At 34.9% G+C, this 24,359-nt stretch overlaps 1 protein-coding gene and 1 non-coding gene across 3 annotated transcripts; one reads left to right on the top strand and one right to left on the bottom strand.

Annotated features, from left to right (window-relative positions):
• The first annotated feature begins 795 nt into the window (after positions 1 to 795).
• Positions 796 to 8,490, top strand: LOC121762672 (nicotinate phosphoribosyltransferase 2-like). 2 transcript variants are annotated; one of them, XM_042158627.1, is made up of 15 exons: positions 796 to 1,140; positions 2,069 to 2,216; positions 2,738 to 2,857; positions 2,976 to 3,110; positions 3,199 to 3,260; positions 4,179 to 4,254; positions 4,948 to 5,049; positions 5,125 to 5,241; positions 5,824 to 5,882; positions 6,301 to 6,475; positions 7,019 to 7,153; positions 7,241 to 7,339; positions 7,714 to 7,822; positions 7,989 to 8,101; positions 8,181 to 8,490. In XM_042158627.1, exons 1-15 carry the CDS (start codon positions 1,004 to 1,006, stop codon positions 8,256 to 8,258), a joined length of 1,665 nt encoding a protein of 554 aa, XP_042014561.1. In that variant the 5' UTR covers positions 796 to 1,003; the 3' UTR covers positions 8,259 to 8,490. The 2 variants fall into 2 exon arrangements, with proteins under 2 accessions (XP_042014561.1, XP_042014562.1); XM_042158628.1 differs by having other exon boundaries at positions 998 to 1,372.
• A 392-nt stretch (positions 8,491 to 8,882) lies between these two features.
• TRNAR-UCU lies at positions 8,883 to 8,955 on the bottom strand. The gene has a single exon. It is a non-coding gene; the product is annotated as a tRNA-Arg (tRNA).
• Between the last annotated feature and the right edge of the window lie 15,404 nt (positions 8,956 to 24,359).

Raw genomic sequence — 24,359 nt, forward strand, 5'->3', positions numbered from 1 at the left:
ACCCACTAAGTTGGTTGTCATTGCCCAATCTTCCAATAGCGAAAAGAATAAAGTGGACAGAACCACCAACGCCTATCTTGGAAATACAATCTGAACAACTCAGTGACATGGTCTAGGAGTCTCCGACCTTGATAACTTGTGTAGTAATAGCATATGAAGAAATACGAGTAATATTGAATATTAGAAAACATACTAAAAATTTAATGGGTATAAAATTGTGGACACTCGGAAATGAAAAAAATGGATCAAAAGGTCATGGACAGAGAAAGTACACTTTAATTAATATAATACATTTATATTTGATTTATTCATATAAATTCAAAGTTTGAAAAAACAATTTCTGTATTTTCTAATATAAAAATTAAAATAAGTATTACTTTCTTCTCAAATGAATATCACACTTTTAATTTTTGTTTGTAAAAAAAAATCACATTTCACTATTTAGAATTAGTAAACTATCACTAATGCACCTACAACTTTTTCTCTATCTTCATTATTACTTCAATCACAATTCCCTTATCATTATTACATTAACTACTTTTTTTTCTCATTCTATTTAACATATTAAATTATTTTCTAAAATTTTGTAACATCCCAAGTGGGAATAACAAGCTACAAAACCTTTGTCCATAATAATTGCGTAAATCTACTCCTGAACCGGGCTTGAGTTTAAGAAAAAGCCGAACCGTATTTGGAAAGAAAGGGGTTGGACCAAACACAGCCAAGAATAGCCAACAGAGCGACACCTGTCCCTCCTAAATTCCACCCCAAACCACACTACACTTTGCGTCTCTGACTGCCCTGACCTGACCTGTAATAGTAGATTATTCAGCTATATATACCTTTATAAATCTCCATCTCCACCAACAATAAACATTCATCTGTTTCTCTAGAGCCTAACAAACTAGCGCGCAGCGTTATTTACGATCACGCCAATTGTCTCCTTCTGTGTAGAGTGGATTGAAGAAGTTTCGGGAGCTCGGTTTGGATTGGAAATCAAAAAATGGCGGCCAACGGGCAGAGGAAAGAAGGCATCGACGGCCCCACCAATCCAATGGTGACACCTCTGTTGACGGATCTCTATCAGTTCACCATGGCTTATGCTTACTGGAAGGCCGCCAAACACAACGACCGTGCCGTGTAATCTCTTCCTTTTCACTTTTCCTACCTTTTTATTCAATTGTTTCCTCTAATTAGTTTTGTTTTTATATGTTAATTGCTGCATGTTTGTTTTTGGAAGTTTCAGTTGGATTTTTGCCCCAATTTAGTCTTCCAGATTTCGGAATTCGGCATGCATGATTGCTGTATTGAGTAGAGTAATCGAAAATTTGAATTTGATGTGGATGTGTTTGATTTGGAGACAGATAGAGAGGCAAAGCTGAGGACTTTTTTCTGTTATTACTTTCGAATGTTTGAGAATTAGTAATAACTAACTGGATACTGATCTTACTTTATTTTGAGCCTGTTGCACTGTGATGAATGTGAGTTTCCTTATTGACTTTTGGTTAGATGAAGTCTACCAAATGCATTGTTGTCATATTTGAATCAAACTGTATAAACCAAACTTCTCTTTCCGTTTAGCTACTGAACTTTTGTCGCCTAAGGGGACTGGGGGGATAGTCACATATGCTGTTTTATGGTTATTTTTGGTCACTTACTCCCTCAATCCACTACCAATTGGTGACACGGGTTTTAATACAAAATTGGTAAAGTACGAGGGAGATAGAGAGAAAAAAGTGGTTGATTTCCACCTCGTTAGAGATTGAAACTTACCTAAAATGAAAAAAGGAGACCATTAGTTGTGAACGGAGGGAGTACAAGTAGACATCTGTAATTTGCTTTACATGTTTTGATGGAGAATGAGAACCACTATTTTTCTCAGTATTGCAGGTCTTCCTGGAATACTTTAAATACTCTAAATTACCTTACTCGATTAATATTTATCCATTCAATTCTATGACATAAGTTTTGGCCTAAACAGAATTGCTTATAAGTATTGTTTCTATTCAGTAGAAAATGTTGATGTTAAATGAAATGCTTTATCACTTACGAGATTATTTTCTTCCAGGTTTGATTTATATTTCCGTAGAAATCCTTTTGGTGGCGAATATACCGTGTTTGCTGGTCTTGAAGAGTGCATAAAGTTAATTGCTAACTTTAGATTTTCAGAGGATGAAATTGCTTTTATAAAGGAAACCTTACCCACATCGTGTGAGGTATATTAGTTCCCTTGATATGTACTGAAAAGATCTGTGTAAAATATTATGCCAGTTTTAATGGTTCTTTCAAAGTGAATATTCAGACTGAAGAAGGGCAGATGATCTATCCTTGGATATGACTTGAGTATATACTTTAATTGCTTCCATATGAAGTATATATATTTAGTAGCTCAAAATGTTAACTTTTGTTTTCCTGATAATTTCTGAAGCATGGGTACGTTCATAGTTCTTGTTATTGTTGAACTAAAATCTATGGCATAATATTCGATGTATAACGAAGTCATATATAGCAAAATGTTAACTTTTGTATTCACCACATGGCCATATTTCGTTTATTTTGCTTATGTTTCTTCCCATTAGCAATCTGCTCTCTAACATTGGAGAATGAACAATATTGGCACTAAGGATTACATATGTCGGGCGGAATTTTAGGTGGAAAATAACCTATTAGTAACATTGTTCCGATAAAACACTTATCTGTACTTGAGAATACCTTCACTGATCAATATTGAATTTAGGATGGCTTCTATGATTATCTACGGAGCTTAGATTGTTCAGATGTGGAGATACATGCCATTTCTGAAGGATTTGTTGTATCTCCGAAGATACCATTGTTGAGGGTTGAAGGGCCGGTAGCTGTAAGTAACTCTTTGAGATACCTTTTTATGCAAGCATCATTTGTATAGATACGGTTTAATCAGCTCATAATTTGTCTTTTCTTTCTTAATACTCATTAATTAACTGCTGTTTTTTAAGGTGGCTCAACTGCTTGAAACCCCACTTGTTAATCTCATAAATTATGCTTCATTAGTTGCGACCAATGCTGCAAGGCATCGATTTGTTGCAGGAAAATCCAAGCTTCTTCTTGAGTTTGGACTGCGACGGGCACATGTAACATGAACTTCCCTTCTTATTTCATTCTGATGTACTAATCTCTGTTGTGCTATATCGATGTGATGTATGTCTTGTATTTTTTAAGGGTCCTGATGGAGGTATTGGGGCTTCAAAATACTGTTATATGGGCGGATTTGATGCTACAAGGTACTTTGCAATAAATTATCAACCTTTTACTTACTCTTTCGAATGGTTTTACTGTGGCACCTTCATCGAGGTGATTGAATCCTACTTATGTATGGAAACAAATAGTCGGGCAGTATGGTCTCTGGTTAATGGGAGACTTTGTCATGATGCTGTTAAAAAAAGGCTGTATGCTGATAGTAAATGATTCGTGGGTAGTTAATGATGGATGTTATTGCTTTGTTAACTAATCCAATTGATACGAATGTGTTGTTTATTTGTTTGTGATGTCATATTTATTAGGCATAGCTGCTACGCTTAAGTTCCATTTCTAGTTTCTAAAAGACAAATTTTTAAAACTATTTTATTTGCTCATAATCTTATTGCAGTTTGAGAATTAACAGATGCACGAATATACAAATGGCAGTATTATTTTTATGTGTTTAAAGTAATGTTTATTTTATTTGTTCTTCGCAAAATTAAATTCAAAATATTAATAACATAGACCACAAGTCACTATGAAGATTGGTAAGAGTTAAACCAGTACAATGTTAGATAGTGAATAATTATAAGGTATTCGTTGTATTACATCCGTATTTTGTTCACATCTTCAGTGACCTGTCTTAAACAAAATTAATACCCAAGTTTATTTAGTTTGCATGATGAAATTGCTAGTTTGGATGCAGTTCAGCAATGTTTTATTAAATTCTTATCTTCTGCTGTCAGAATAGTGCTTTCCATTTCTAACAAGTAGGAGTAATACACATCCCTAGATTTTACTGCACATAATGGGGAAACAAGATAAAACTTGAAGAAATAAAATCTAAATATTTCAACCCCTTAGATATGATAATCTCACATACGTCGCTTATGCTTTACATTATTTGAACTACCTTATAATGATTTTGTTGTAACTTTCATGTTCAATTTTGGTAATAATAGCAATGTTGCTGCTGGGAAATTGTTCGGAATACCACTTCGTGGGACACATTCTCATGCCTTTGTCAGTTCATTTATGGTAAGGGTAAAATACAATATGCATGAAAAATGAATTTGATTCATATTCCCTCTGAGATCTAGCTACTTTTCCTTCTTATACCCTACATTTACTGTTTTGCTATATGTAAACTGCTTTAAGAGACATGGTGATCCTTAAATTGATTCAGAGGATTGAGATCCCTTTATGATAATCTTTTTATGTAACTGTGCCTTTGGATTATATATTACTATTTCATTCTCTGAGACAATTCCAAAGAAACTAATAACTTATCTGAGAAGCTCTGGATTTAGATTTACATATTTGGGTTCATCCTTATTCCCCCAACAACAAATAAAAAAGTAAAAGGGAAAATGGAAGAAGTGAAGTAGAGAAACTGCAACAGCGTGAGTCTTTGAACTGATTGATCTATTTGGCCAAGACAATAGTTACATTTCCAAGTTGAGCAAATACAGTTTGCTTTATTTAGTGTTGCTCTTACAAGAGTCAACTTCTGCTATAAAGTATAAACTGAATATTGGATACATGCAACACAAGTTTGTTTGTTGTATTAATACATTTCTGGCCGGGTAAAATGGTTCTAAAGTTGGTATTTAAATTGTATCATAAAGGTTCTCCTAGTCACTTCTCTATGAATAACTACTTCTAGTTATTAAATGATGCTGCATTCTCCGTTACTTCATGAATATCTTACCCAGTCAAGTGATTGTGCAGAGCCCTGATGAAATTACAGAGAAATCACTTCACAGTTCTGATGGCTCCCATGTTTGTGAGGATTTTGTTGGTTCGGCACAGGCTTGGCTAAGCAAACTAAAGGTGTGTTGAATATTGATGTCATTGAGATTTACTGTTAGTGTTACAAGTGGCTGATCATAGGTTACATCTATTCAGCGGTCGAATCTATTAGGTGGGATTTTTGCTGAAACAAACCAAAGTGAGTTAGCTGCTTTTGCCTCGTATGCTCTGGCCTTCCCAAACAACTTTTTGGCCCTTGTTGACACATATGATGTAAGTGACATTAAAGTATTCATTTACATTTGTAATTGTGTAATTTATCATGGCTATGAAGGGAGTCTATCTTCTGGAACCACACAAATGGTGCTCTGTGATTTATTTTGTTTGGTAAAAAGGGCCATAATATTTGTTTAACCTGAAATTCCATATATAAATAGCTTCAAGATTGTTCTTTGTGATTACTACATGGGCTACAACAGTAAACATGATCCTTAGAGGAATAAAGAAAGATCTCATAAACACTCCCAGCATCTTAAAGTAATCTGGTCTCAATCTTTTTGGTGTATCCTCGTTATCTTGTTGTTAGCTCCTGTACATATTGAGTAGAACAGAATGTAAACAAAATCTTGATTATGGTTGACTTGGTATATTCTCATTGGTTCCATATTTCCATATTCTGAATACTTGTATCAGGAGTGTTATGTGGTCTAACACGATATCAACCAGAACACATAGCTTACTCTCATATTTTTGTGTCATGTCAATTTCACTAATTTTATTGTAACTATGCAATTTCATGTCTTGACATCTTTTGCCTATTGTTGTTGATTATCATCATAAAATCAATTTGAACAGGTGATGCGAAGCGGTATTCCTAATTTTTGTGCAATTGCTCTAGCTCTGCATGATTTGGGGTGAGTTGAAAGGCTTATTCCTTAGTTGATATTATTCTCAATCATATGGATTCCAGTAAATGTGTGTAATAAAGCACAAGTTACTTATGCCCAGTGTAATGAGAATGTACCTAATCTATAAACCTACAATAGAGAAACTATATCTGCATTTAATACTTCATATATACATCTACTTTTGGTAAAATAGATCATCCTATGGCTATTAGCAAGAGTCATATGACCAAACATCTTATGTTTTGTGCCTGAAGACTTAATTCTTTTGTTCCATTTATTTAGCTCAGTTTATTGTCAACAATTACATCCACCAAACATTTAGGCTCAAACAAGTTTTACAACCAAGGCTGAGAATTTCACTTCACCTCTACAGCTAGAAGGTTTTATTATTTTCTTCCATTACCTTTTTCTGAATGTTTTGCAGGTACAAGGCAGTAGGTATCAGGCTGGACTCTGGTGATCTTGCCTACTTGTCATGTGAGGCTCGCAATTTTTTTAAAACCATTGAGAAGGAGTTTGGGGTGCCAGATTTTGGAAAGATGAACATTACGGCCAGTAATGACCTCAATGAAGAAACTTTGGATGCTCTGAACAAACAGGTATAATTATAATGCATTCGTAGGTATGCACATCAACCTTAAAAATCTTGAATATCAGCATAACACTAAGCATATGCGAAAAAAAGTTGAAGTTGGGGTACAGCTATATACTTTTGTTCTTCCTCTTTTTCTATTCCCTTGATGATAGTTGGCCTCTTTGTTATTTTTGCCTAGCTCATTTCCGGTTTCTTTGGCTAAAGTGCTTCACTACATCTTTGAGCTCTAAGGAACTTTTGTTGCCCCATTTAATAATACCATTTTTCTATAAGATTTAAAAGAACAATGCTTCCAGTGAGAAGACAATGTATTAAGACTTGTTCTTAACTTAACTCATTCGATGCTTTTATTTTCTGGAAACTATAATATTGCCTGGTTATTGTTTAAGAACTGAACTGTAGAATGAGAATGAATGAAGCAAAGATGGATGGAAATTAGGCGTTGTTTTGGGAACTATTGCTATTGGTTGCAAGTCATATAATGCTATGCAGGTCAATGAATGCCTATGATAGAATCTTCATTATTTAACCATCTTCCTTTGTCCAGGGTCATGAAGTTGATGCATTTGGCATTGGAACTCATTTGGTAACGTGCTATGCTCAACCAGCCCTTGGTGTTGTGTTCAAATTGGTTGAAATAAATAATCAGCCTCGCATTAAACTTTCTGAAGATGTTTCAAAGGTTTGTAATCACTTTACATGTTTGTTATAGTTTTCATGATATCACTTTACATGTTTGTTATGGAAATTCATTAATCTCTGGTTTCAGGTCTCAATTCCGTGCAAAAAAAGAAGTTACAGACTATACGGGAAGGAAGGGTACCCTCTTGTGGACCTTATGACGGGGGAAAATGAAACACCCCCAAAGGTAAAGTTATTATGAGTTCATACAGCTCCTCTGAACTTTCAGTCTAACTCACTAAGATATGATGAAGGTACCTTTTTTGTGCTGTTTGAATATATAATCCGCACATCTTGAATTTTGGAACGTGTACATGTTATAGAAGAATGGGGTAATATAAATCTGAGAATTGTTTACAGTGATTTATCATTTTGTTTTATCGGTCGAATTTATTCACATATGTGATATGTTAAACTGTGCTTCATCTGAGTCAGTACTACAAATTTCCTTTATCTTTTCATCCTATTCAACTTATGCTCCATAAAGTAGATGTTTATGGCTCATTGTACTGCCTAAATGGTTGTAAACTCCCAGACCTTGCTGCCTATTTTGGTTTGCAGGCAGGCGAACGCATTTTGTGTCGCCACCCATTCAATGAATCCAAGAGGGCGTATGTGGTACCTCAGCACGTGGAGGAGCTTATGAAGTGTTATTGGCCTGGTAGATCAGGTATGAACTACCTTTTTCAGTGGCTACAAGTTGATGCTAAAGAGCAACTATTAATATGTTCTCGGTTTTTATAATATTAGTCCTTGATAGGACACCAACAGCATAACTCACAAGGTTTAGAAAGAACTCTTGGTATTGACATTTCTTATGGAATTGGTTTGTTAAGGAAAAGTGAGAGAAGAGCTACCGCCCCTTAAGGTGATCAGAGAACGGTGCATTAAACATTTGGAGCAGATGCGGCCCGACCACATGAGAAGGTTAAACCCAACACCTTACAAGGTACAGTGAGTATAATCAGTCTAGTTAGGGGAGTTGCATATATCTTTGATTGTGTGACATTTATCATCCACCCGGGCAGGTCAGCGTAAGTGCGAAATTATACGACTTCATTCATTTCTTGTGGCTCAACGAAGCACCTGTGGGAGAGTTGCAGTGAGGATGATGATATACAAATATGGTTGGGAAATGATGGCATATAAATTAGCAGCAGCAGCAGCAGCAATTCATGTAAATCGGTCATATGTTTTATACAGAGCAGAGCATAGTCTGTAGAATACTATTATATGGATGATTTTTCTTAATAAATAACTTATCATTTCTCCACTCTTCTGTATACAATTAAACGGTGATTGAGCTCACCCAATTTTAAATAAAAAGATATTTCCAAATATCACTTTTCCTTTTGTGGTTTCTCTCCAATTTAGTACACATTTTCTTTTTGTCAATTTTCGTTTTGAATTAATCCAATAAATTATTACTAAATTATAATGTTGGTATCAAATTAGTTACTACTAAATTTTAATTTGTTTTTAAATGAATAATATAATGTGTAGTGTGATTCAATGTGATTCATTATTTTATTTCACTTAATATTTTCTATTTATGTTAATTTTACAATATTAGTGGACAATTAATCAGAAACATAAAAAGGAATTATATGAAATGAATGAAGGTGCATGTATGAACTGAAAACAAAAAAGATAATAAAAACGATTTTTAAAAATCCAATTATTTTTTATAAAAAGATTAATCGAAAACATAACAAAATTAAAAAATATAGCACGCCCAGTGGGACTCGAACCCACAATCGCTTGATTAGAAGTCAAGCGCCTTATCCATTAGGCCATGGGCGCTTATTGATTTTGAAGGTCAATAATATATATACACCTATTACTATGAAAATATTTGGAGTGATTTATAGAGCAACATAATAGTATAGCTTTTAATGATTATGTTTTTAATATAACTACAATATAAATAGTGTTGCAGTAAATATAATTATAGTTTAATTCCATATACACCTTTCTAGAATCTTACACTGTGAATATGTTTGTAATGTAAAGGCCAACTCACTCTGTTGTGATTTTGTAATCATTGTAGAATAAATTATTGTTACATAAATCTTAAATGAAATGCATTAAACACTAATCATTAATTAGCACGTTAATGTACTTATTCAGAATACTGACAACTCACTTCTGATATGCAAGTGTTAGTGTAACATCCCAATTTTATTTTAGAGGCATAAATTAAAAGTAAAGAAACCTATAGACATGTCCATAGTGGGTAGAATTATATAACACGATCCCTATTGCCAACCTACTTTTGATGAGAACTTATTGAAATATGTGTTGGCATAAGTTTAATCACCATAAATGAGACACATGTAATTGCATTTCTTAGCACCACAACAATTTGCCTTATAGCACTTTCTTGTGCTCCCACTGAAAAACAAAATTTTACATTGGCGGGTAATTATCGACATGGAGTATTATATATGACGAATAAAATTGGACAAGATATAAAGTGTTTCATAGATATTGCGTATGATGACATCAAAAGTAAATTTTAAAACCGTTTTATAGAAAAAAAGACAGAAATTATATTGGAGAAAACATGCGTAAAATGTTTAATTCAATAGAGAAAAAACATGCCATGCACACAATTATTTAGGAGTTGTAATATGACACAAAATAATAGGATTAAGAGCTTACTTTAATCTACTTCTAATATTTTAAGGGCTACTTAATCTCTTGGGTAAACAATAAATTAACGGGTGTATTTGATGCCTTTTCCTTGAGATAAATACATAAAATAAAGGGAAATTGACAAAAACACCCAAAATGTATTGTATACGCCTACAATGAATTAATATAAGCCCAAAGTATGTGTAATTATTAACATCTGTTCACCTCCTTAGTAGTACCATTCCACATTTAGTTTATTATTCAAAATTTTCTTATATTATGGAAGGGTATGGATGTTAAGAATTAGAAATAGTAAGTCATTCACAACGCTGTCTCTTATTCGTCTCTTAACCTTCTCATCTCTTAACTATTCATGGGCCCCACTATACGTTTCAGTCTATCTCTTAACTAAGAGACAACACCTGCAACCCTCCATCTCTTATCCGTCTCTTAACCATTTCATCTCTTAACTATTCATTCAATTTCATTTTTTATTTTTATTTCCAACAAATTCAATTAATAAAAACACACTTCATTAAATAAAATAAAATAAAATTACAACTTCAAATTCTAAAAAAATTTAAAAAACACATAATTAAAATCCTAAAAAAAATATTAAAAATACATAATTTAATTTCTTCCGCGCACTCTAATGGTTGCCAAAGTTTGCCCAAATGTGCTCCATTAGATCATCTTGGAGTTGGGCGTGGGCGGTAGAATCACGTGTCCTTGCCCGAATAGACAAGCGATCTTGCATAGACGGATACACTCCACTGCGAGGTGGACTACTTGCGGTAGAGCTTCTCGGGGTTTCAGGGTCGAACCAATTTCCCGCCTCAGGTCCTTCGTCGGCGACAATCATGTTGTGCAAGATTATACACGTATACATGATGTCGACCATATTCTCCATAAACCACGTACGAGCCGGGGCTTTGATAATGTTGAAGCGCGCTTGGAGAACCCCGAACGCCCTCTCCACATCCTTGCGAGCATCCTCTTGCTTCTGCACAAAAAGAGCCTGTTTTTCATTCACCGGCATGTTGAACGTCTTCACGAAGGTTGGCCACTTCGGGTAGATGTCGTCGGCAAGATAGTACCCCATTTTATACCGCCGGTTGTTAGCGATGAAGTTGATGGCCGACGCTTTACCATCCAAAACTTCGGAGAAGAGGTCGGATTGGTTGAGCACGTTGACGTCGTTGTTCGATCCGGGGACCCCGAAGTACACATGCCAAATCCATAGCCGGTAGTCGGCAACGGCCTCGAGTATAACGGGGGGGTGGGTGCCTTTGTGGCCGCTCGTGTATGACCCCCTCCACGCCACATGGCAATTCTTCCATTGCCAATGCATGCAATCGACACTGCCAAGCATCCCGGGGAATCCGTGCACTTCTTCGTGAAGGTGGAGCAGAAACTGACAATCTGCCGTGCTTGGCTTCCGGAGAAATTCATCGGTGAAGGCTGCCCGGACGCCTTTGCAGAAGTTCATCAAGCACATTCTCCTAGTGCTTTCTCCAATGTGTAGGTATTCGTCGAACAAATCTGCCGTTTGTCCAGTAGCAAGCTGACGGATTGCTGCAGTACATTTCTGCAGCGTCGTGTGGCTGGGACGGCCAATGACATCGAACCCTTCTTGGAAGAACTCTTCCCGGGCTGCCAATGTATTCGCGATGTGCAGAAATAGCTGTTTCCGCATGCGAAAACGACGACGGAAGTAGGTCTCTCCCCATACCGGGTTATCACAGAAGTAGTCGCGTACTAACCTTGCGGCGGCTTCCTCCCGGTTACGATGGATGTAAGTCCGGGATCATCGTTGGGGAGGCGCGGCTTCCTCCGTCTCCCTACGTTGATCGTCTTCAAGCGATTCTTCTATTATTCGACGCATTTGCTCAAATGGATCCATGAATGGATTAAATTTGGAGAATAATAAAAGAGATGAATTGGGATGAAAATTGGAGAGGAAAGAGAGATGATTTGAGAAGAATAGATGTGTGTTTGTGTGTGAAAGAGGAGTATTTCGCGCGGGCGCGTGGCGAGCTGGCGCGCCAGCTGTCTCGGCGAGACAGGGACGAGACGGGACGCTGCAACGCGTCTCACGTCCGTCTCGTCTTGGAGGGACGAGATAAGAGACACCCGCGGGACGCGTTGCGGGTGGTCTAAGGACTCAAACCAACATGGTTGGTGTGTTGGTTCAACACTTCGTCCTTTAAGTATAAGATCAAGGGTTTGAGCCTTGCTCATGCATGTGAATGGTGCAAATTATCTGACCAATCTCCTACTGCTTAGTTCGCTGACCATTGGAACTAGGGATTAAGGGCTCAACTGTACATTCATCATTTGATCCATGATATAAACCTTGATTGCACCAATGACTAGCCATATTCTTGATTTTTATAACTTGTGGCAAGAAAGACATGAATCACATTTTTCCCATGTGGTGTGTGTTAATGAGGTTTTCCACCATAAACTTTAATTGTTCATTATACTACAAGCTTAAAACGTGTTTAACAATGCAAAAATAATTCATCTATACATGTCTCTAGATTTCTCCTTTTTCTTTATAACATCATCAATTCTATCAATATAGTATCTTGTTGAGAGAGTAAGAGTAGATGTCTAGCACAAGTTGCAACAAGTCTTTCTGCAGCCACTACATGCTGCTCAACCCTAATGTCGCAGAGTTATGCGATGTTGTCAAGATACTCTTCTCCAGCGACATCGGAAAGAGGAAATTCATCGACTGTTCCAACGGCACCTAGGAGCCGTTGGATCGGCGATGGATCATTTGTGTTTCAGTTTTATTCCAGAAATTCTTGCATGCAAACGCTAAGCCTTTGGCAGACTTTGGCAACGGTGTCGAACATTGGCTCAATTTGCTGTCTCGAGACGGAGGCTTTCTCGGTCTCATCAACAATACTTTCAAAGGTATACACTTCAAATTTGTGTTTCAAAGCAAACACGTACACATGTAAGAGAAACTTAGAATCACGACAAATAACTTTGATACAGTAATTTCAGTTCTCTTTTTACACTAATATGAGATATTTTTAAACTGTACATATTTTTGTTTCATTTTCCAACAACGGACACAGGGAAGGTGGTACAACCAGATAAGACGTCGGAAAGTTTTACGTCGTTCATCGGAAACCTAGACAAACGGTTTGAGTTAGATCCGGTGATCGGCTTCGAAGACAAGAGATACTACGCCGCACTTTCTGTGATGGCTTCCAAGGCATCTTATGAGAACAACAATTTCATCCAAGCTCTTGTCGACGACTGCTGGAATGTAACTATACCCATACATATAATTATTTCGAGTTTCATAAAATGTTTCAATAACTTATAAATTGTCAAAAGAATTCAACTTATGGGTTTAATTGCTATATTTTTCTATATAAAAATCATGTTTTCAAAAATAATAAAAATAAAATAGTAAGGTTATTATCAACACTAATTGGGATATATGAGGTACGTACATAACTACCACATGTTTATCAAATTGTAATCAACATATAATGTTACCGTTTACTTTTTGAGTTTTCAATTTTCTTTATATTCAATCGGACCTAACAAAATATTTAAATTTGCAGCCAATATTATTTTTTTAATATCTTATAAACAACAATCAATATATCAAAATAACCTTGCTAACATATGGAGTATCCTTGAAATTTATCTTTTTTTTCAAAAAAAATTCTTGCTAATCATTGTTTCCCTTAATAACTAGTACTTCTCTTTTTAACTTAATTAAAAGGCCAAAGTTTATGGAAACCAATATATATTCATAGAGGTCCAACACATAGTCATATTTTTGTTTCGTTTAATGCAGATGAATTTGGTGAACTCGTACGATTTCTGGAATGGTGAGTTGAGAATGCATTGTGTTCCTCCAAAACATGATTTTATCCTAATAAAACATAAAACATAAAAAAAACCCTACAGATTATGTTACGGACTCAATGTCCCACATCAATGGTGAGAACAACGGGTTTCACAACAAAAAACATACAAATTACCAACGGCAAAAATCCGTTGGTAATTGCAATTTTTCCGTTGATGTACAGTATTACCAAGGGATTACCAGGGACATAAGCTATTAGTAAAATGCACGACGCTAATTTTTTTACCAAGGGAATTTAGACGTCGGTAAAATTCCCAATGGCTAATCCGTTGGGAATTATTGATTAGGATAATTACCAACGGCTTTTGTCCGTTGGGAATTCTTGATATTTATATTTCCAAATTAACCATGGCATTTGTCAGTGGGTAATCTTCCAGTCTGTATTAGCACTGTTTTATTTGTTTTCAACATACCTATACACAAAATCATGTCTCTAACTACACCATTAAAGCAAAAACCAATAAATAATGACCAACAAAATAAAAATCATGATAGATCCATCGGTAAATGCCCACGGATATTGAGTCGTCAGTAAATCCCTCGGTAATGAGCGAGTTTTTTGTAGTATGTGGAGTATATAGACTAAATGAACTCTCTCTCATACTAGGCTAGTCTTTTGGGCTAAGTTTTCATGTTTGGTCTACTATATCATTAATTAGATTATCAGGAAAAAGCCACGACTCAAGCTTTCATAATGGACGACAAGAGAGAGACAATTGTTGTAGCGTTTAAAGGAACGGGGCCATTCAACGCGGACGCATGGTCATCCGACATTGATCTCTCTTGGTATGAGATTCCAGGGATTGGGAAGATGCACGGCGGATTCATGAAGGCTCTCGGATTGCTGAAAACCAAGGCTGGCCGCACGAACAAGACCCCAAACTCCCTGAAACCAACCGCCTATTACGCCATCCGGAAACACCTCAAGAAACTTATGCAACAAAATGAAAAGGCCAAGTTCATAGGTACAAAAAAACCTTTAATTATCTACACATTTATTTAGCAACATATATATACATATGTGGCTAAAATCATCAGTGACCGGGCACAGCTTGGGTGGTGCACTCGCGTTATTATTCCTCGTGATTTTACACTACAAAAAACACGCAAAATACCAACGGAAAAATCCATGGGTAATAGCAACTTATCCGTTAGTAAACTGTGTTACCAAGGGATTACCAACAGATACGAGCCATAAGTAAAATGAACGTCGGAAATTTTTTTACCAAGGGATTTAAGACGTCGGTAAATTTCCCAACGGAAGATGCGTTGGTAATTGTTGATTAGGTTTTAGGGTATTTACCAACGACGTTTGCCCGTTGGTAATTCCTGATATTTTTATTTTCAAATTACCAACGACGTTTGCCCGTTGGTAATCTTCCAGAAACATATTAGCACCATTTTATTATTCATATACACAAAATCATGTTTCTAGCTACATTAAAGCAATAAACAATCCATAATAACCAACCAAATGAGAATCATGATAGATAAACCAATAAATATATTTTTAGGTCATATTATAATATTTGGGTTTAATGTCATGCTAAGATCATTTTAGGTCATGCTTTGTTAGCATGACCTAAAAATTAACTAACTATGACCTAAAAGTATCCTACGTATGATATTGTTCTGGTTTTCTGTATTTAAATATAGTTTTGCATAAATCCACAAAGCATGACCTAAAAATTAACTAACTATTACCTAAAAGTATCCTACGTATGATATTGTTCTGCGTTTCTGTATTTAAATCTAGTTTTGCATAAATCAAAACCATATATATATATATTATATATATATATATATATATATATATATATATATATATATATATATATATATATATATATATAATTGGAATCACATGAAATGTCTACAAGAGTTTAAAACTAGAAAACCGTTAGACTGAAGTAGCTATTCTAAAAGTAAAAGAGACAACAACAAAAGGCATGTCAAATGGCAATGAGACTTGTATTAGCAAATAACAGTTGGCAGTTATCCATTCAATTTCATTACATCCATCTAGAGGAAACATGTCGAGGCATGGCATATGAATGTAAAAGCAACATACACCAATATTTACTTGTACAGAAAACTAAACAAAAGTACTTGAACTAATTGTATTGCTTGAGCTCTCTGAGTATCTTGCGAACTTGTCTTCCTGACTGAACTATACATATGAATGAGGAACCAAATTAGATATCAAGGATCGACACATAGGACACTTGCAATACTGAAAATTTTCCATGAATATTGACAGTAGAAGAAGGCAGGCTACTGCAATAGGACAAAGATCATATGTAATCCCATAAGTAGGTGTTCTTGAGGATGAAATGATCACGTTTAATCAATAGAATAAACCATTCGGAAAGGAGACACATAATTAGGAGACACAGTGTGAAGCAGAGTATTGTTTATAATCTTTTATCTCCATCTTGATTCTTGATTGATAGAAATTTAGCCAAGAAACACATTTAATCTATTCATTTCCTCCCACATTTAATCAAATATTGATAAACAGAAGCTGTATTTCTTTTTTTAGACACATGCAACAAGAAACCAAAACCCACAAATTTAAGACTCCAATTTCTTCATTTCAAGTTGAAGTTGAAAAGAAAGAGGGAAGAAAGAAATGCAGAAAGAGAAAGACTTGCCACAAAACCAATGGCCACAATTAGTCCGGCATAGAATGTGGAAGTCATCAAAGCAAATGCAGCAGCAGTAATCTTCCGGCAGCCTATCCTTCATGTATCCTCCGTCCTCATTCTTTTCTTTTTTGAACCAACTCAGCATCATCACGTATTCCGTTCGATCAATTTCATAGGCTGTTAAACAAATGTTCAAGTTAGTATCCCGTAAACACATAATTGTCAACTATCAGCTGCCAAATTACAAAAATAACTGCATCACCTTTTCAATAGAGTAAGCAATCGGGTGGCAAATGATCATCAAAATGTGCACAAGCCATACACAAAAAGCACCCACAGCCAACCATGTCTAGAGCAAGCTGCTTGAGGGATTATCTGTTCAACTAACATAAACACTCTTTCATCTCTGCCACTGCTTGCAACCAGCTACAAGGCTACCTGTAAACAAGACCAGGGTGCACAACTGATAATTACGATCAAAGGCCAAGGTAGCGTTTCACTAGAATCCTCTTGCTTGGTGTAAGCGGAATGATATATTATCCTTATCCAAAGGTGAATGTGAGGATCAGGATTAATATGAAATTGACAAAACAATCATAAAATTCAACGGTTAAGCTAAAATGAGTGTATGCCTCACTAGTCACTAGTACATTACCAAATGAAATATTTCAAAGGTATTTGAGCAGTCATCTGAGAGAAAGATATCATATAATCATTAGGTGCAACATACTACGATAAAAAAAACACTAAACAAAACTGAAGGAGGACAAATTTTCATCTTAATTTGAAGTTACAGCAGCTTCGATGCAGAAAATACAACCAAAAAGCTCAACTCGTACCTCCTGACATGTGGATTCAATCACTGCAACAAAATTGATATCAACCGCACGGCTCCAAGATTTAAAGCCGTCAATCTGATTCCAGCAGAGTTGATACAGATATTCAATCCTCCGTAAGTGTCCACGTGCTTACGGAAAGCCGCCTCGAGTTCATCTACCGCAAAATCAAACATCTGAACATACTAATTCACGCAAAAAAGCATAAAATCCGAACACCTCTCACTTACTTGAATTGGAGACGTCGCACCTGAAGAACAACACCGGCGGAAATTTGAGGTCGGTGTGAAACTTGCGAAGTTCTTATTCCGCCTGTATGCCTTTGCCTTGAGAAAAATCAATGATTGTGATCAAAATTCCCTTCTGTGCGAGAGCCAGCACCAGTGCTCGGCCGATTCCGGCAGCTCCGCCGGTGACGATGGCTGAGATCCGGGCTCAGTTATCGTTGTTGACTAAATAATTGAGCAGGTTGGAGGAGAAAGAGAGAACGATGGTAAAATGGAGGTTAGGGTTGAAAAGAGAAGTAGAAAGTGAAAGTAATCCCGTAAAAATTTTGATTTCAGATTTCATATCAAGCTATTAAAATTTCCAACGGCACAATCCCTTGGGTAATTGATTTATAAAATACTAATAATTATTAAAAAATTATAACTTACCAACGGAAATAAAATTTCAAACCCGTCACTACACCGTCGGAAATGACGTCAGCAATATTACCAATGGCAAATCTCTTGGTAATCCATCGGTTAATGCCAACGGAAATTGTGTACTCAGTAAATCCCTTGGTAATTGGCGTTTTTTGTGTAGTGTTAGATCTGCATGGAGATTCATTCTTGCTCAATAGATTGGAGGGCGTCTACACATTCCGACAACCAAGAGTCGGAGATGAAGAATTCGGGAAATACATGACTAAATTGATCAAGAAGCATAGTTTCCGATGCGTTAGATTCATATACAGTTACGATGTTGTGCCAAGATTGCCGTGCGATAATGACACATTCATGTTCAAGCATTTTGGTGCATGCATCGCATCTACTTCAACAGCCTCTATAAAGGAAAAGTGAGTCACCCAATTAACCACTACTAATACTTACAAAATATATATTCATAATAAGTTTATGCAGGGTTGTAGATGAGGAGCCAGACAAAAATTACTTTTGGATGATATGGTGGTTACCAAAATAAGTTAATGCATGGTGGGAATTGATTAGAAGTTATGTGAAAGGGAGGGAATATGAGGAAGGGGGTTTGCTTCGATTATTTAGAGTGATGGTTGCTGGAGTGCCGGCGCATTGCCCTCAGGATTATGTCAATTCTATCAGGTTGGGACTGTCGGACATGCTTCTCTCCTTACACACTCACAAAATGATGAACATGCACTGATCGATTCAAACATGTAGTGAAATTATATTCTATTTATGGCTGATTTTTTTATTTTTAGTGGATATGTGTGTGTGTTTATATCCCTAGTTAGACTGTGTTTTAATTTTTAGTGGATGTGTGTGTGTGTGTGTTTAGCTACAATTATGACTTTTCAACTTTTAGCAATAACTAAATCAAATACTATTCTCTCCCTCCTCCCATAAGAGTATGTAATCTTTCATTTTGCCCGCAGGGGCGTAGCGCAGTTGACAACGGAAGGGCAGATCTTGCTGCAATGAGCCTGGGTTCGAATCCCACTGCTGTCGTGTAGTTGCTTCCATCTCTCAGGCACAAGTGTGAGGCCTTGGGAAATGGGCTTCTGGCAGCCAGTGGGTTAAGGCCTCCCCCTTAACAAGCTACTACGTACCCTGATTGAACCCCCTCACATGATGTCGGGCCGGATTGTGAGGGCCACCAAGGCGACTGAATCGCCTTTTTTGCTGCAATGTAATCTTTCATTTTTAGTCGGTCTCACAAGAGTATGCACTTTCTAATTTTAAAAACTCTTTCCTTTCTAATAAGGTAGGACCCATTTTCCACTAACAATTTTTTAATTATTTTTTTCGGTCTCTCTCTTATTTTACCAATTGTATATTAAAACATGTGTCCAACCAAAAGTGCATTTTTTGGGACGGAGGGAGTATTAACTGTATAAAGTAACAACAAAACAATTTTGTTTAGGACAAAACGATTTCACTCTACTATGAGTTTTTACTTCATCCGACCACGAAATAATGTCCATATTTACCATTTCGGTCCGTCTACGAAATAATGTCCGTATTTGCTTTATTTCATTTTTGGTAAATGTGTTTCACTTTCCACTAACTCATTAACCTCACATTCAGATATAAAACTAATACTCCCTCCGTCTACAAAAAAATAGTCTCATTGACACGAGTTTTAATAAGAAATTGATAAAGTAAAGAGAAGAGAAAAAGTGGATAAAGTATGAGAGATAAACTTTCAATTTTTAGAAATGGGACAGTTTTTTTTGTAGGCATCCAAAAATGATAAAATGAGACTATTTTATGTGAACGGAGATAGTATATAAAGTGAGAACTGCATTCCACTAACTTTTGTCACCCTCGTTCCTTCACATGTTTTAAAACGTGCACCAAGTTAAAGTGGAACTTTAATTTAACTAGTGCTAACCCACGTGCGATTCACGACAGAATATTTTTTCGTCATACATTTTAAAATGTTAATTGATTATTAAAATAAGAAATAATATAACTATATAATATTTAAATATAGAAAAACATACTATATAATAATAATCAATAAATATATGATCCTCAATTCATTTTACACCTAAAGACATAAAATTAAATAAATTCGAAATGGAATCAAAACAAACACAATTATTTGGACAACGATAAAGAGACTATATCAAGTGTTGTCACTTTTGAAAAATATGTTTAAAACAATCTTTCATATTTCTCTACTAAAAATAATGTAAATCACATTTTTAACAAAATAATAAATTGATAACTCATAATATTCAAAACGTCAAAATTATGACCATAAAAAACATTCAAATGATAAACTACACAATAAACATTACAATAATTGGTTGAATTAACACTATTATATTAATGAATAATGATGACCCTTTGGAACGTTGGAACGTTTATCTTTATTTATTGCACTTTTAAACGTGTCTTGTTGGAATATGAAACATCTATACTATTTTTTATATACTTAATATAATATATATTTTACTCAGCATGATCACCTATAGATAAAATAATTAGATTCTCTATATAAAATCAGTTGTATCCCTGAACAATTAAGTGTTAAATTCTAATTTCAACAATAGTATTATTAGTAAACCAAAATTTGATAGCATACTATTTTATTTTGTTTGAACAACTAATTGTTTGATCAACTCGATTTTCATAGGTTTAATTATCTCATTGCAAATATATATATTATGCCCCACTTATTAATTCATTATAAGTGATAAAATATTATTTTTTGTGTGATACCACTTAATATAATTACAGCGCCAGTGATAATATAAATATATAAAAATAATAAATTGTGCAAAGATGAAGATAAATATTATGCGTGTTTCAAGTTAAGGATGTTACAATTCTTCCATCTCTAAGAATTGTAAGAAATTTTAGGATGAAATTCTTGAACCATATACACGCGCTACTCTAACTATTGTAATTAAAGGAAAAAAACAACAACAAATGAAATCAAAATTACAATCAAAATTATAAAACAAACAGAACTATAAATCTAGTCGAGAAAAACCCTCTTTCCGCAAGACAAATTACATCACAGTTAGTGCTCTCGAATTGGCGTATTATCCCCAAAGATTAAACGACTTCCTCCTAACGTATAAAACATCTCAAACCCGTTAGGCACCGACGAACTTGATGGAGCTTCAAAAATTGAGCCATACAATGTTCCTAAAATATACAATAAAATGTTGTGAGCTTGAGAGAGAATGGAGAATGCTTCTTTGGGTGTAGTTCATCCACAACTCTATGCCTTTTATAGGCACAAAATTAGGATATGAAAGTTCATGGAATTAAAACATCATAGATTATAAAATTAAGAGAATAAATGTTACAAATATTGTTAAATGCTCATTATCCTATTAAAGATTTGTAACCGCTTACTCATTGTAGTGCTTTAAATAAATATTCTTGAGAGTTACTTATAAATATTCAAATTCATGCCTAAAACTTAAAAATATTTAAATTTATTCTCAAAACTCATAAATTCCCACCTCTATTTTTTGACCATGTATTTGAAAATGATGCATAATTAAATTATTAGATGCAAAATTAAGGTTATTTATTGCGACACCCTAATAGACAATGTTTTAAAAACTGGACCGGTAAGTGAACCGGCAAAGCCACTGGTTCATGGTCAACCGGTCCAACCGGTTTAATCATTGGTCGAACCGTTGTACTGTTATAAATGTGTATATATATAATTATATAATATACCAAATATTTTTAATTAAGTGAATGATAGAATATATAATATATTAATAGTATATCCCAAAAACATTACACCTCCACCTGTAAAAGTTTAGTGAATGATTGAATTTTATTAATTTTTTTATCAATAAATATGATTAAATATATAAATTATACTAGTAGTAAGTTATTGTAAGTAAAAATTTTAATATTTACGTATAAAAATAAATAATTTCAGAGTATTATTTTCAAAAAGTAATGTGGTAAAATAATATTATACACAAAGATATATGAATAAATATAAATTAAAAACATACATTTAGTAAATACTCCTAGTATATAATCAAATAGTAGTAAACTTTAAGTATAATTAATCACATATTCATAATATACATATATACGTATTATACAAATAATAATAAAACTAGCAGTAGTAAGTGATACACAAATAAAATGGATGATAATTAAATATCATAATTAGTATTACTAATTACTTTGCTATTAAACACGAATTATTAGTTTATATAGATAAAATATTTCGTGTTTAACATATAAAAATAACTTATGTTCATGTTATTACCAAGAAGTCCTTGTGGTGTAATGGTAGAATTGTTAGTAAGTTCACCGGGAGGTCTTGAGTTCGATTCCTATCAAGGCTGAAATTTAAAAAAAAAATTGAAAAGCATTTGAACCGGTTTCCGGTTCCCGGTCAGACCGGTCCGGCCGGCCGGTTTCAGCGGTTCATGGCGGTTAAACATGTCACTAGTTTTATAGGGCTAACCGGACCGGTCCATTTACCGGTTCGCGGCCGAACCGGTCAAACCGGCCGGTCCGGTCCGGTTTTTAAAACATTGCTAATAGGCGGTTACATCGCCAAAACTAGTTTAATAGTTTTAATTTATTGCATTTACATTCCTTGCATAAAATAATTATTCAAATTCCCCTAAAACTCGCATTATATATAATACAAAAAAACAGAATCAATCATATGGAGATCATATTTAGGTCATTGCTAGTGTATTTTTAGGTCATTACAGTAAGGATGACCTAAAATGATCTTAACATGACCTCAAACTCGAAATTTGTAATATGACCTAAAGCTGTTATATAATGACCCTCCGTGTTTTTGATTAATTATTGACCATTAAATTGTTAAATCTCATGGTAAGGATTTGGTCTGGATTTTGTATTGAGATGCATTTTTGTATTGATCATTTTCCTATATATATATATATATATATATGGGTTGTATTATATACCAAACTAGTTTTAAACACTAAACGCCAAACACATCATTATATAATAATACGGAGTTCATTACAACTTTATTTGCAGTTCATTATAGGAAATTTTGAGATTTAAAAACAATGACATCATCATGCATAATTTAGAAATCTGAAGTTCATTATAAGTTTGTTATTAGTTCATTATAATGAACTCAATGTTATCATATAATGATGTTGTTCGGCGTTTAAGGTTTAAGAGTGGTTCTGTATTGATCACAATCCTATATATATATATATAGGGTGTTGTTAGGTTGAGATTATTTAGCTAAATTGAGAAATGAGATGCAATCTCAGCCACTAATCCACAAGATTAATGAAATGTCAACAACTATCACATTATGTCAACACGGGGGTATAAGTGTCATTTCATTAATCAAATGGTGGAAAAAAATAAAATTAGATTTGAAATTATTTCCTAAAACCCTCTCTAATATATATCGCCACCATCAAGCGTCTTCGTCGATCGTCAATCAAGCCAGAGACGACGACGCCTCCCGACACGCCCTCTCTCTCTCGCGCGGTTTAACGTCGCCGCTGTTCATCGCGCTTCGCCGCTCCTACTGCACGAAGCTCCGAACGGCCTTCGCTTCTCACGTCGTCGCTTCGCCGGAAGCTTAATTGTTGATTCGAGTATGGATTTGGAGGTATTAGGCTTTGTATTATCAATTGTGTTGGATGTGAACTGATTTTTAGTGAGAGAAATCGTTACCTATGTTTTCGCTGTTGTTGTTCGCGTTTGTCGTCGGAGCTCTGTGTAGAATCCAGAAAGTCGAGGAATCAGCTATTTTGAGGTTCAACTTAGCTTCGCCGTTTTTATCAAAATGCTTGAACATTTGGGGAAAAATCTGAAAATATTGATTTCTGCTCATTTCAATACTGAATTTTGCTTTTATCTCGCGATTTCAGCAGAGATCTCGCAACTTTTTATTTAATTCGATTTCTGCTGTTTTTTTTTGTTGATTAGCGATGGTAGAATCGGAAGTGATGGAAATGAACAATGTTACTGGAAAAAAACGGAAGAGAACAAGCATCTTCTTCCAGTTAAGGATTTGTTTAAATTTTGTAAGATTATTGACATTTCATACAATAGCTATTGACATACTTATGATAATATACTTGTGTTTTCTATAAACGGCATATACTTGTCATTGAGATGATATTGTATACTGTTGACATAGTGTATGCTTGTTTGGATTGTTGTTGACATTATAAACTTTAACAATTGATATAATAGTAATAAGATAATTGTGATTGCTTTAAACATGATATACTTGTTATTGACATAGTGTATACTTATTAGAATTGTTGTTGACACAGTCAAATTGACATTCAGCCTCTGCTGATAGGGAGGTGCTGGTTTTGGGGCTGGCGCCATCTTCCGAGTACACATTTTTGGTGTATACTTCTCCAGTTGGAAACTATTTCAAGGTTGTGTTTACGTTTTTAATTTTAATTCGATTGAATCAAGGGGATATTAAGGAGTTTGTGGATAAGGTTTAATTGTTGTGATTTGCAGGAAGAGACTGTGCCGATCAGCT

Source organism: Salvia splendens, chromosome 13 (assembly GCF_004379255.2).
Source record: "Salvia splendens isolate huo1 chromosome 13, SspV2, whole genome shotgun sequence".
NCBI classification, from domain to species: Eukaryota; Viridiplantae; Streptophyta; class Magnoliopsida; order Lamiales; family Lamiaceae; genus Salvia; species Salvia splendens.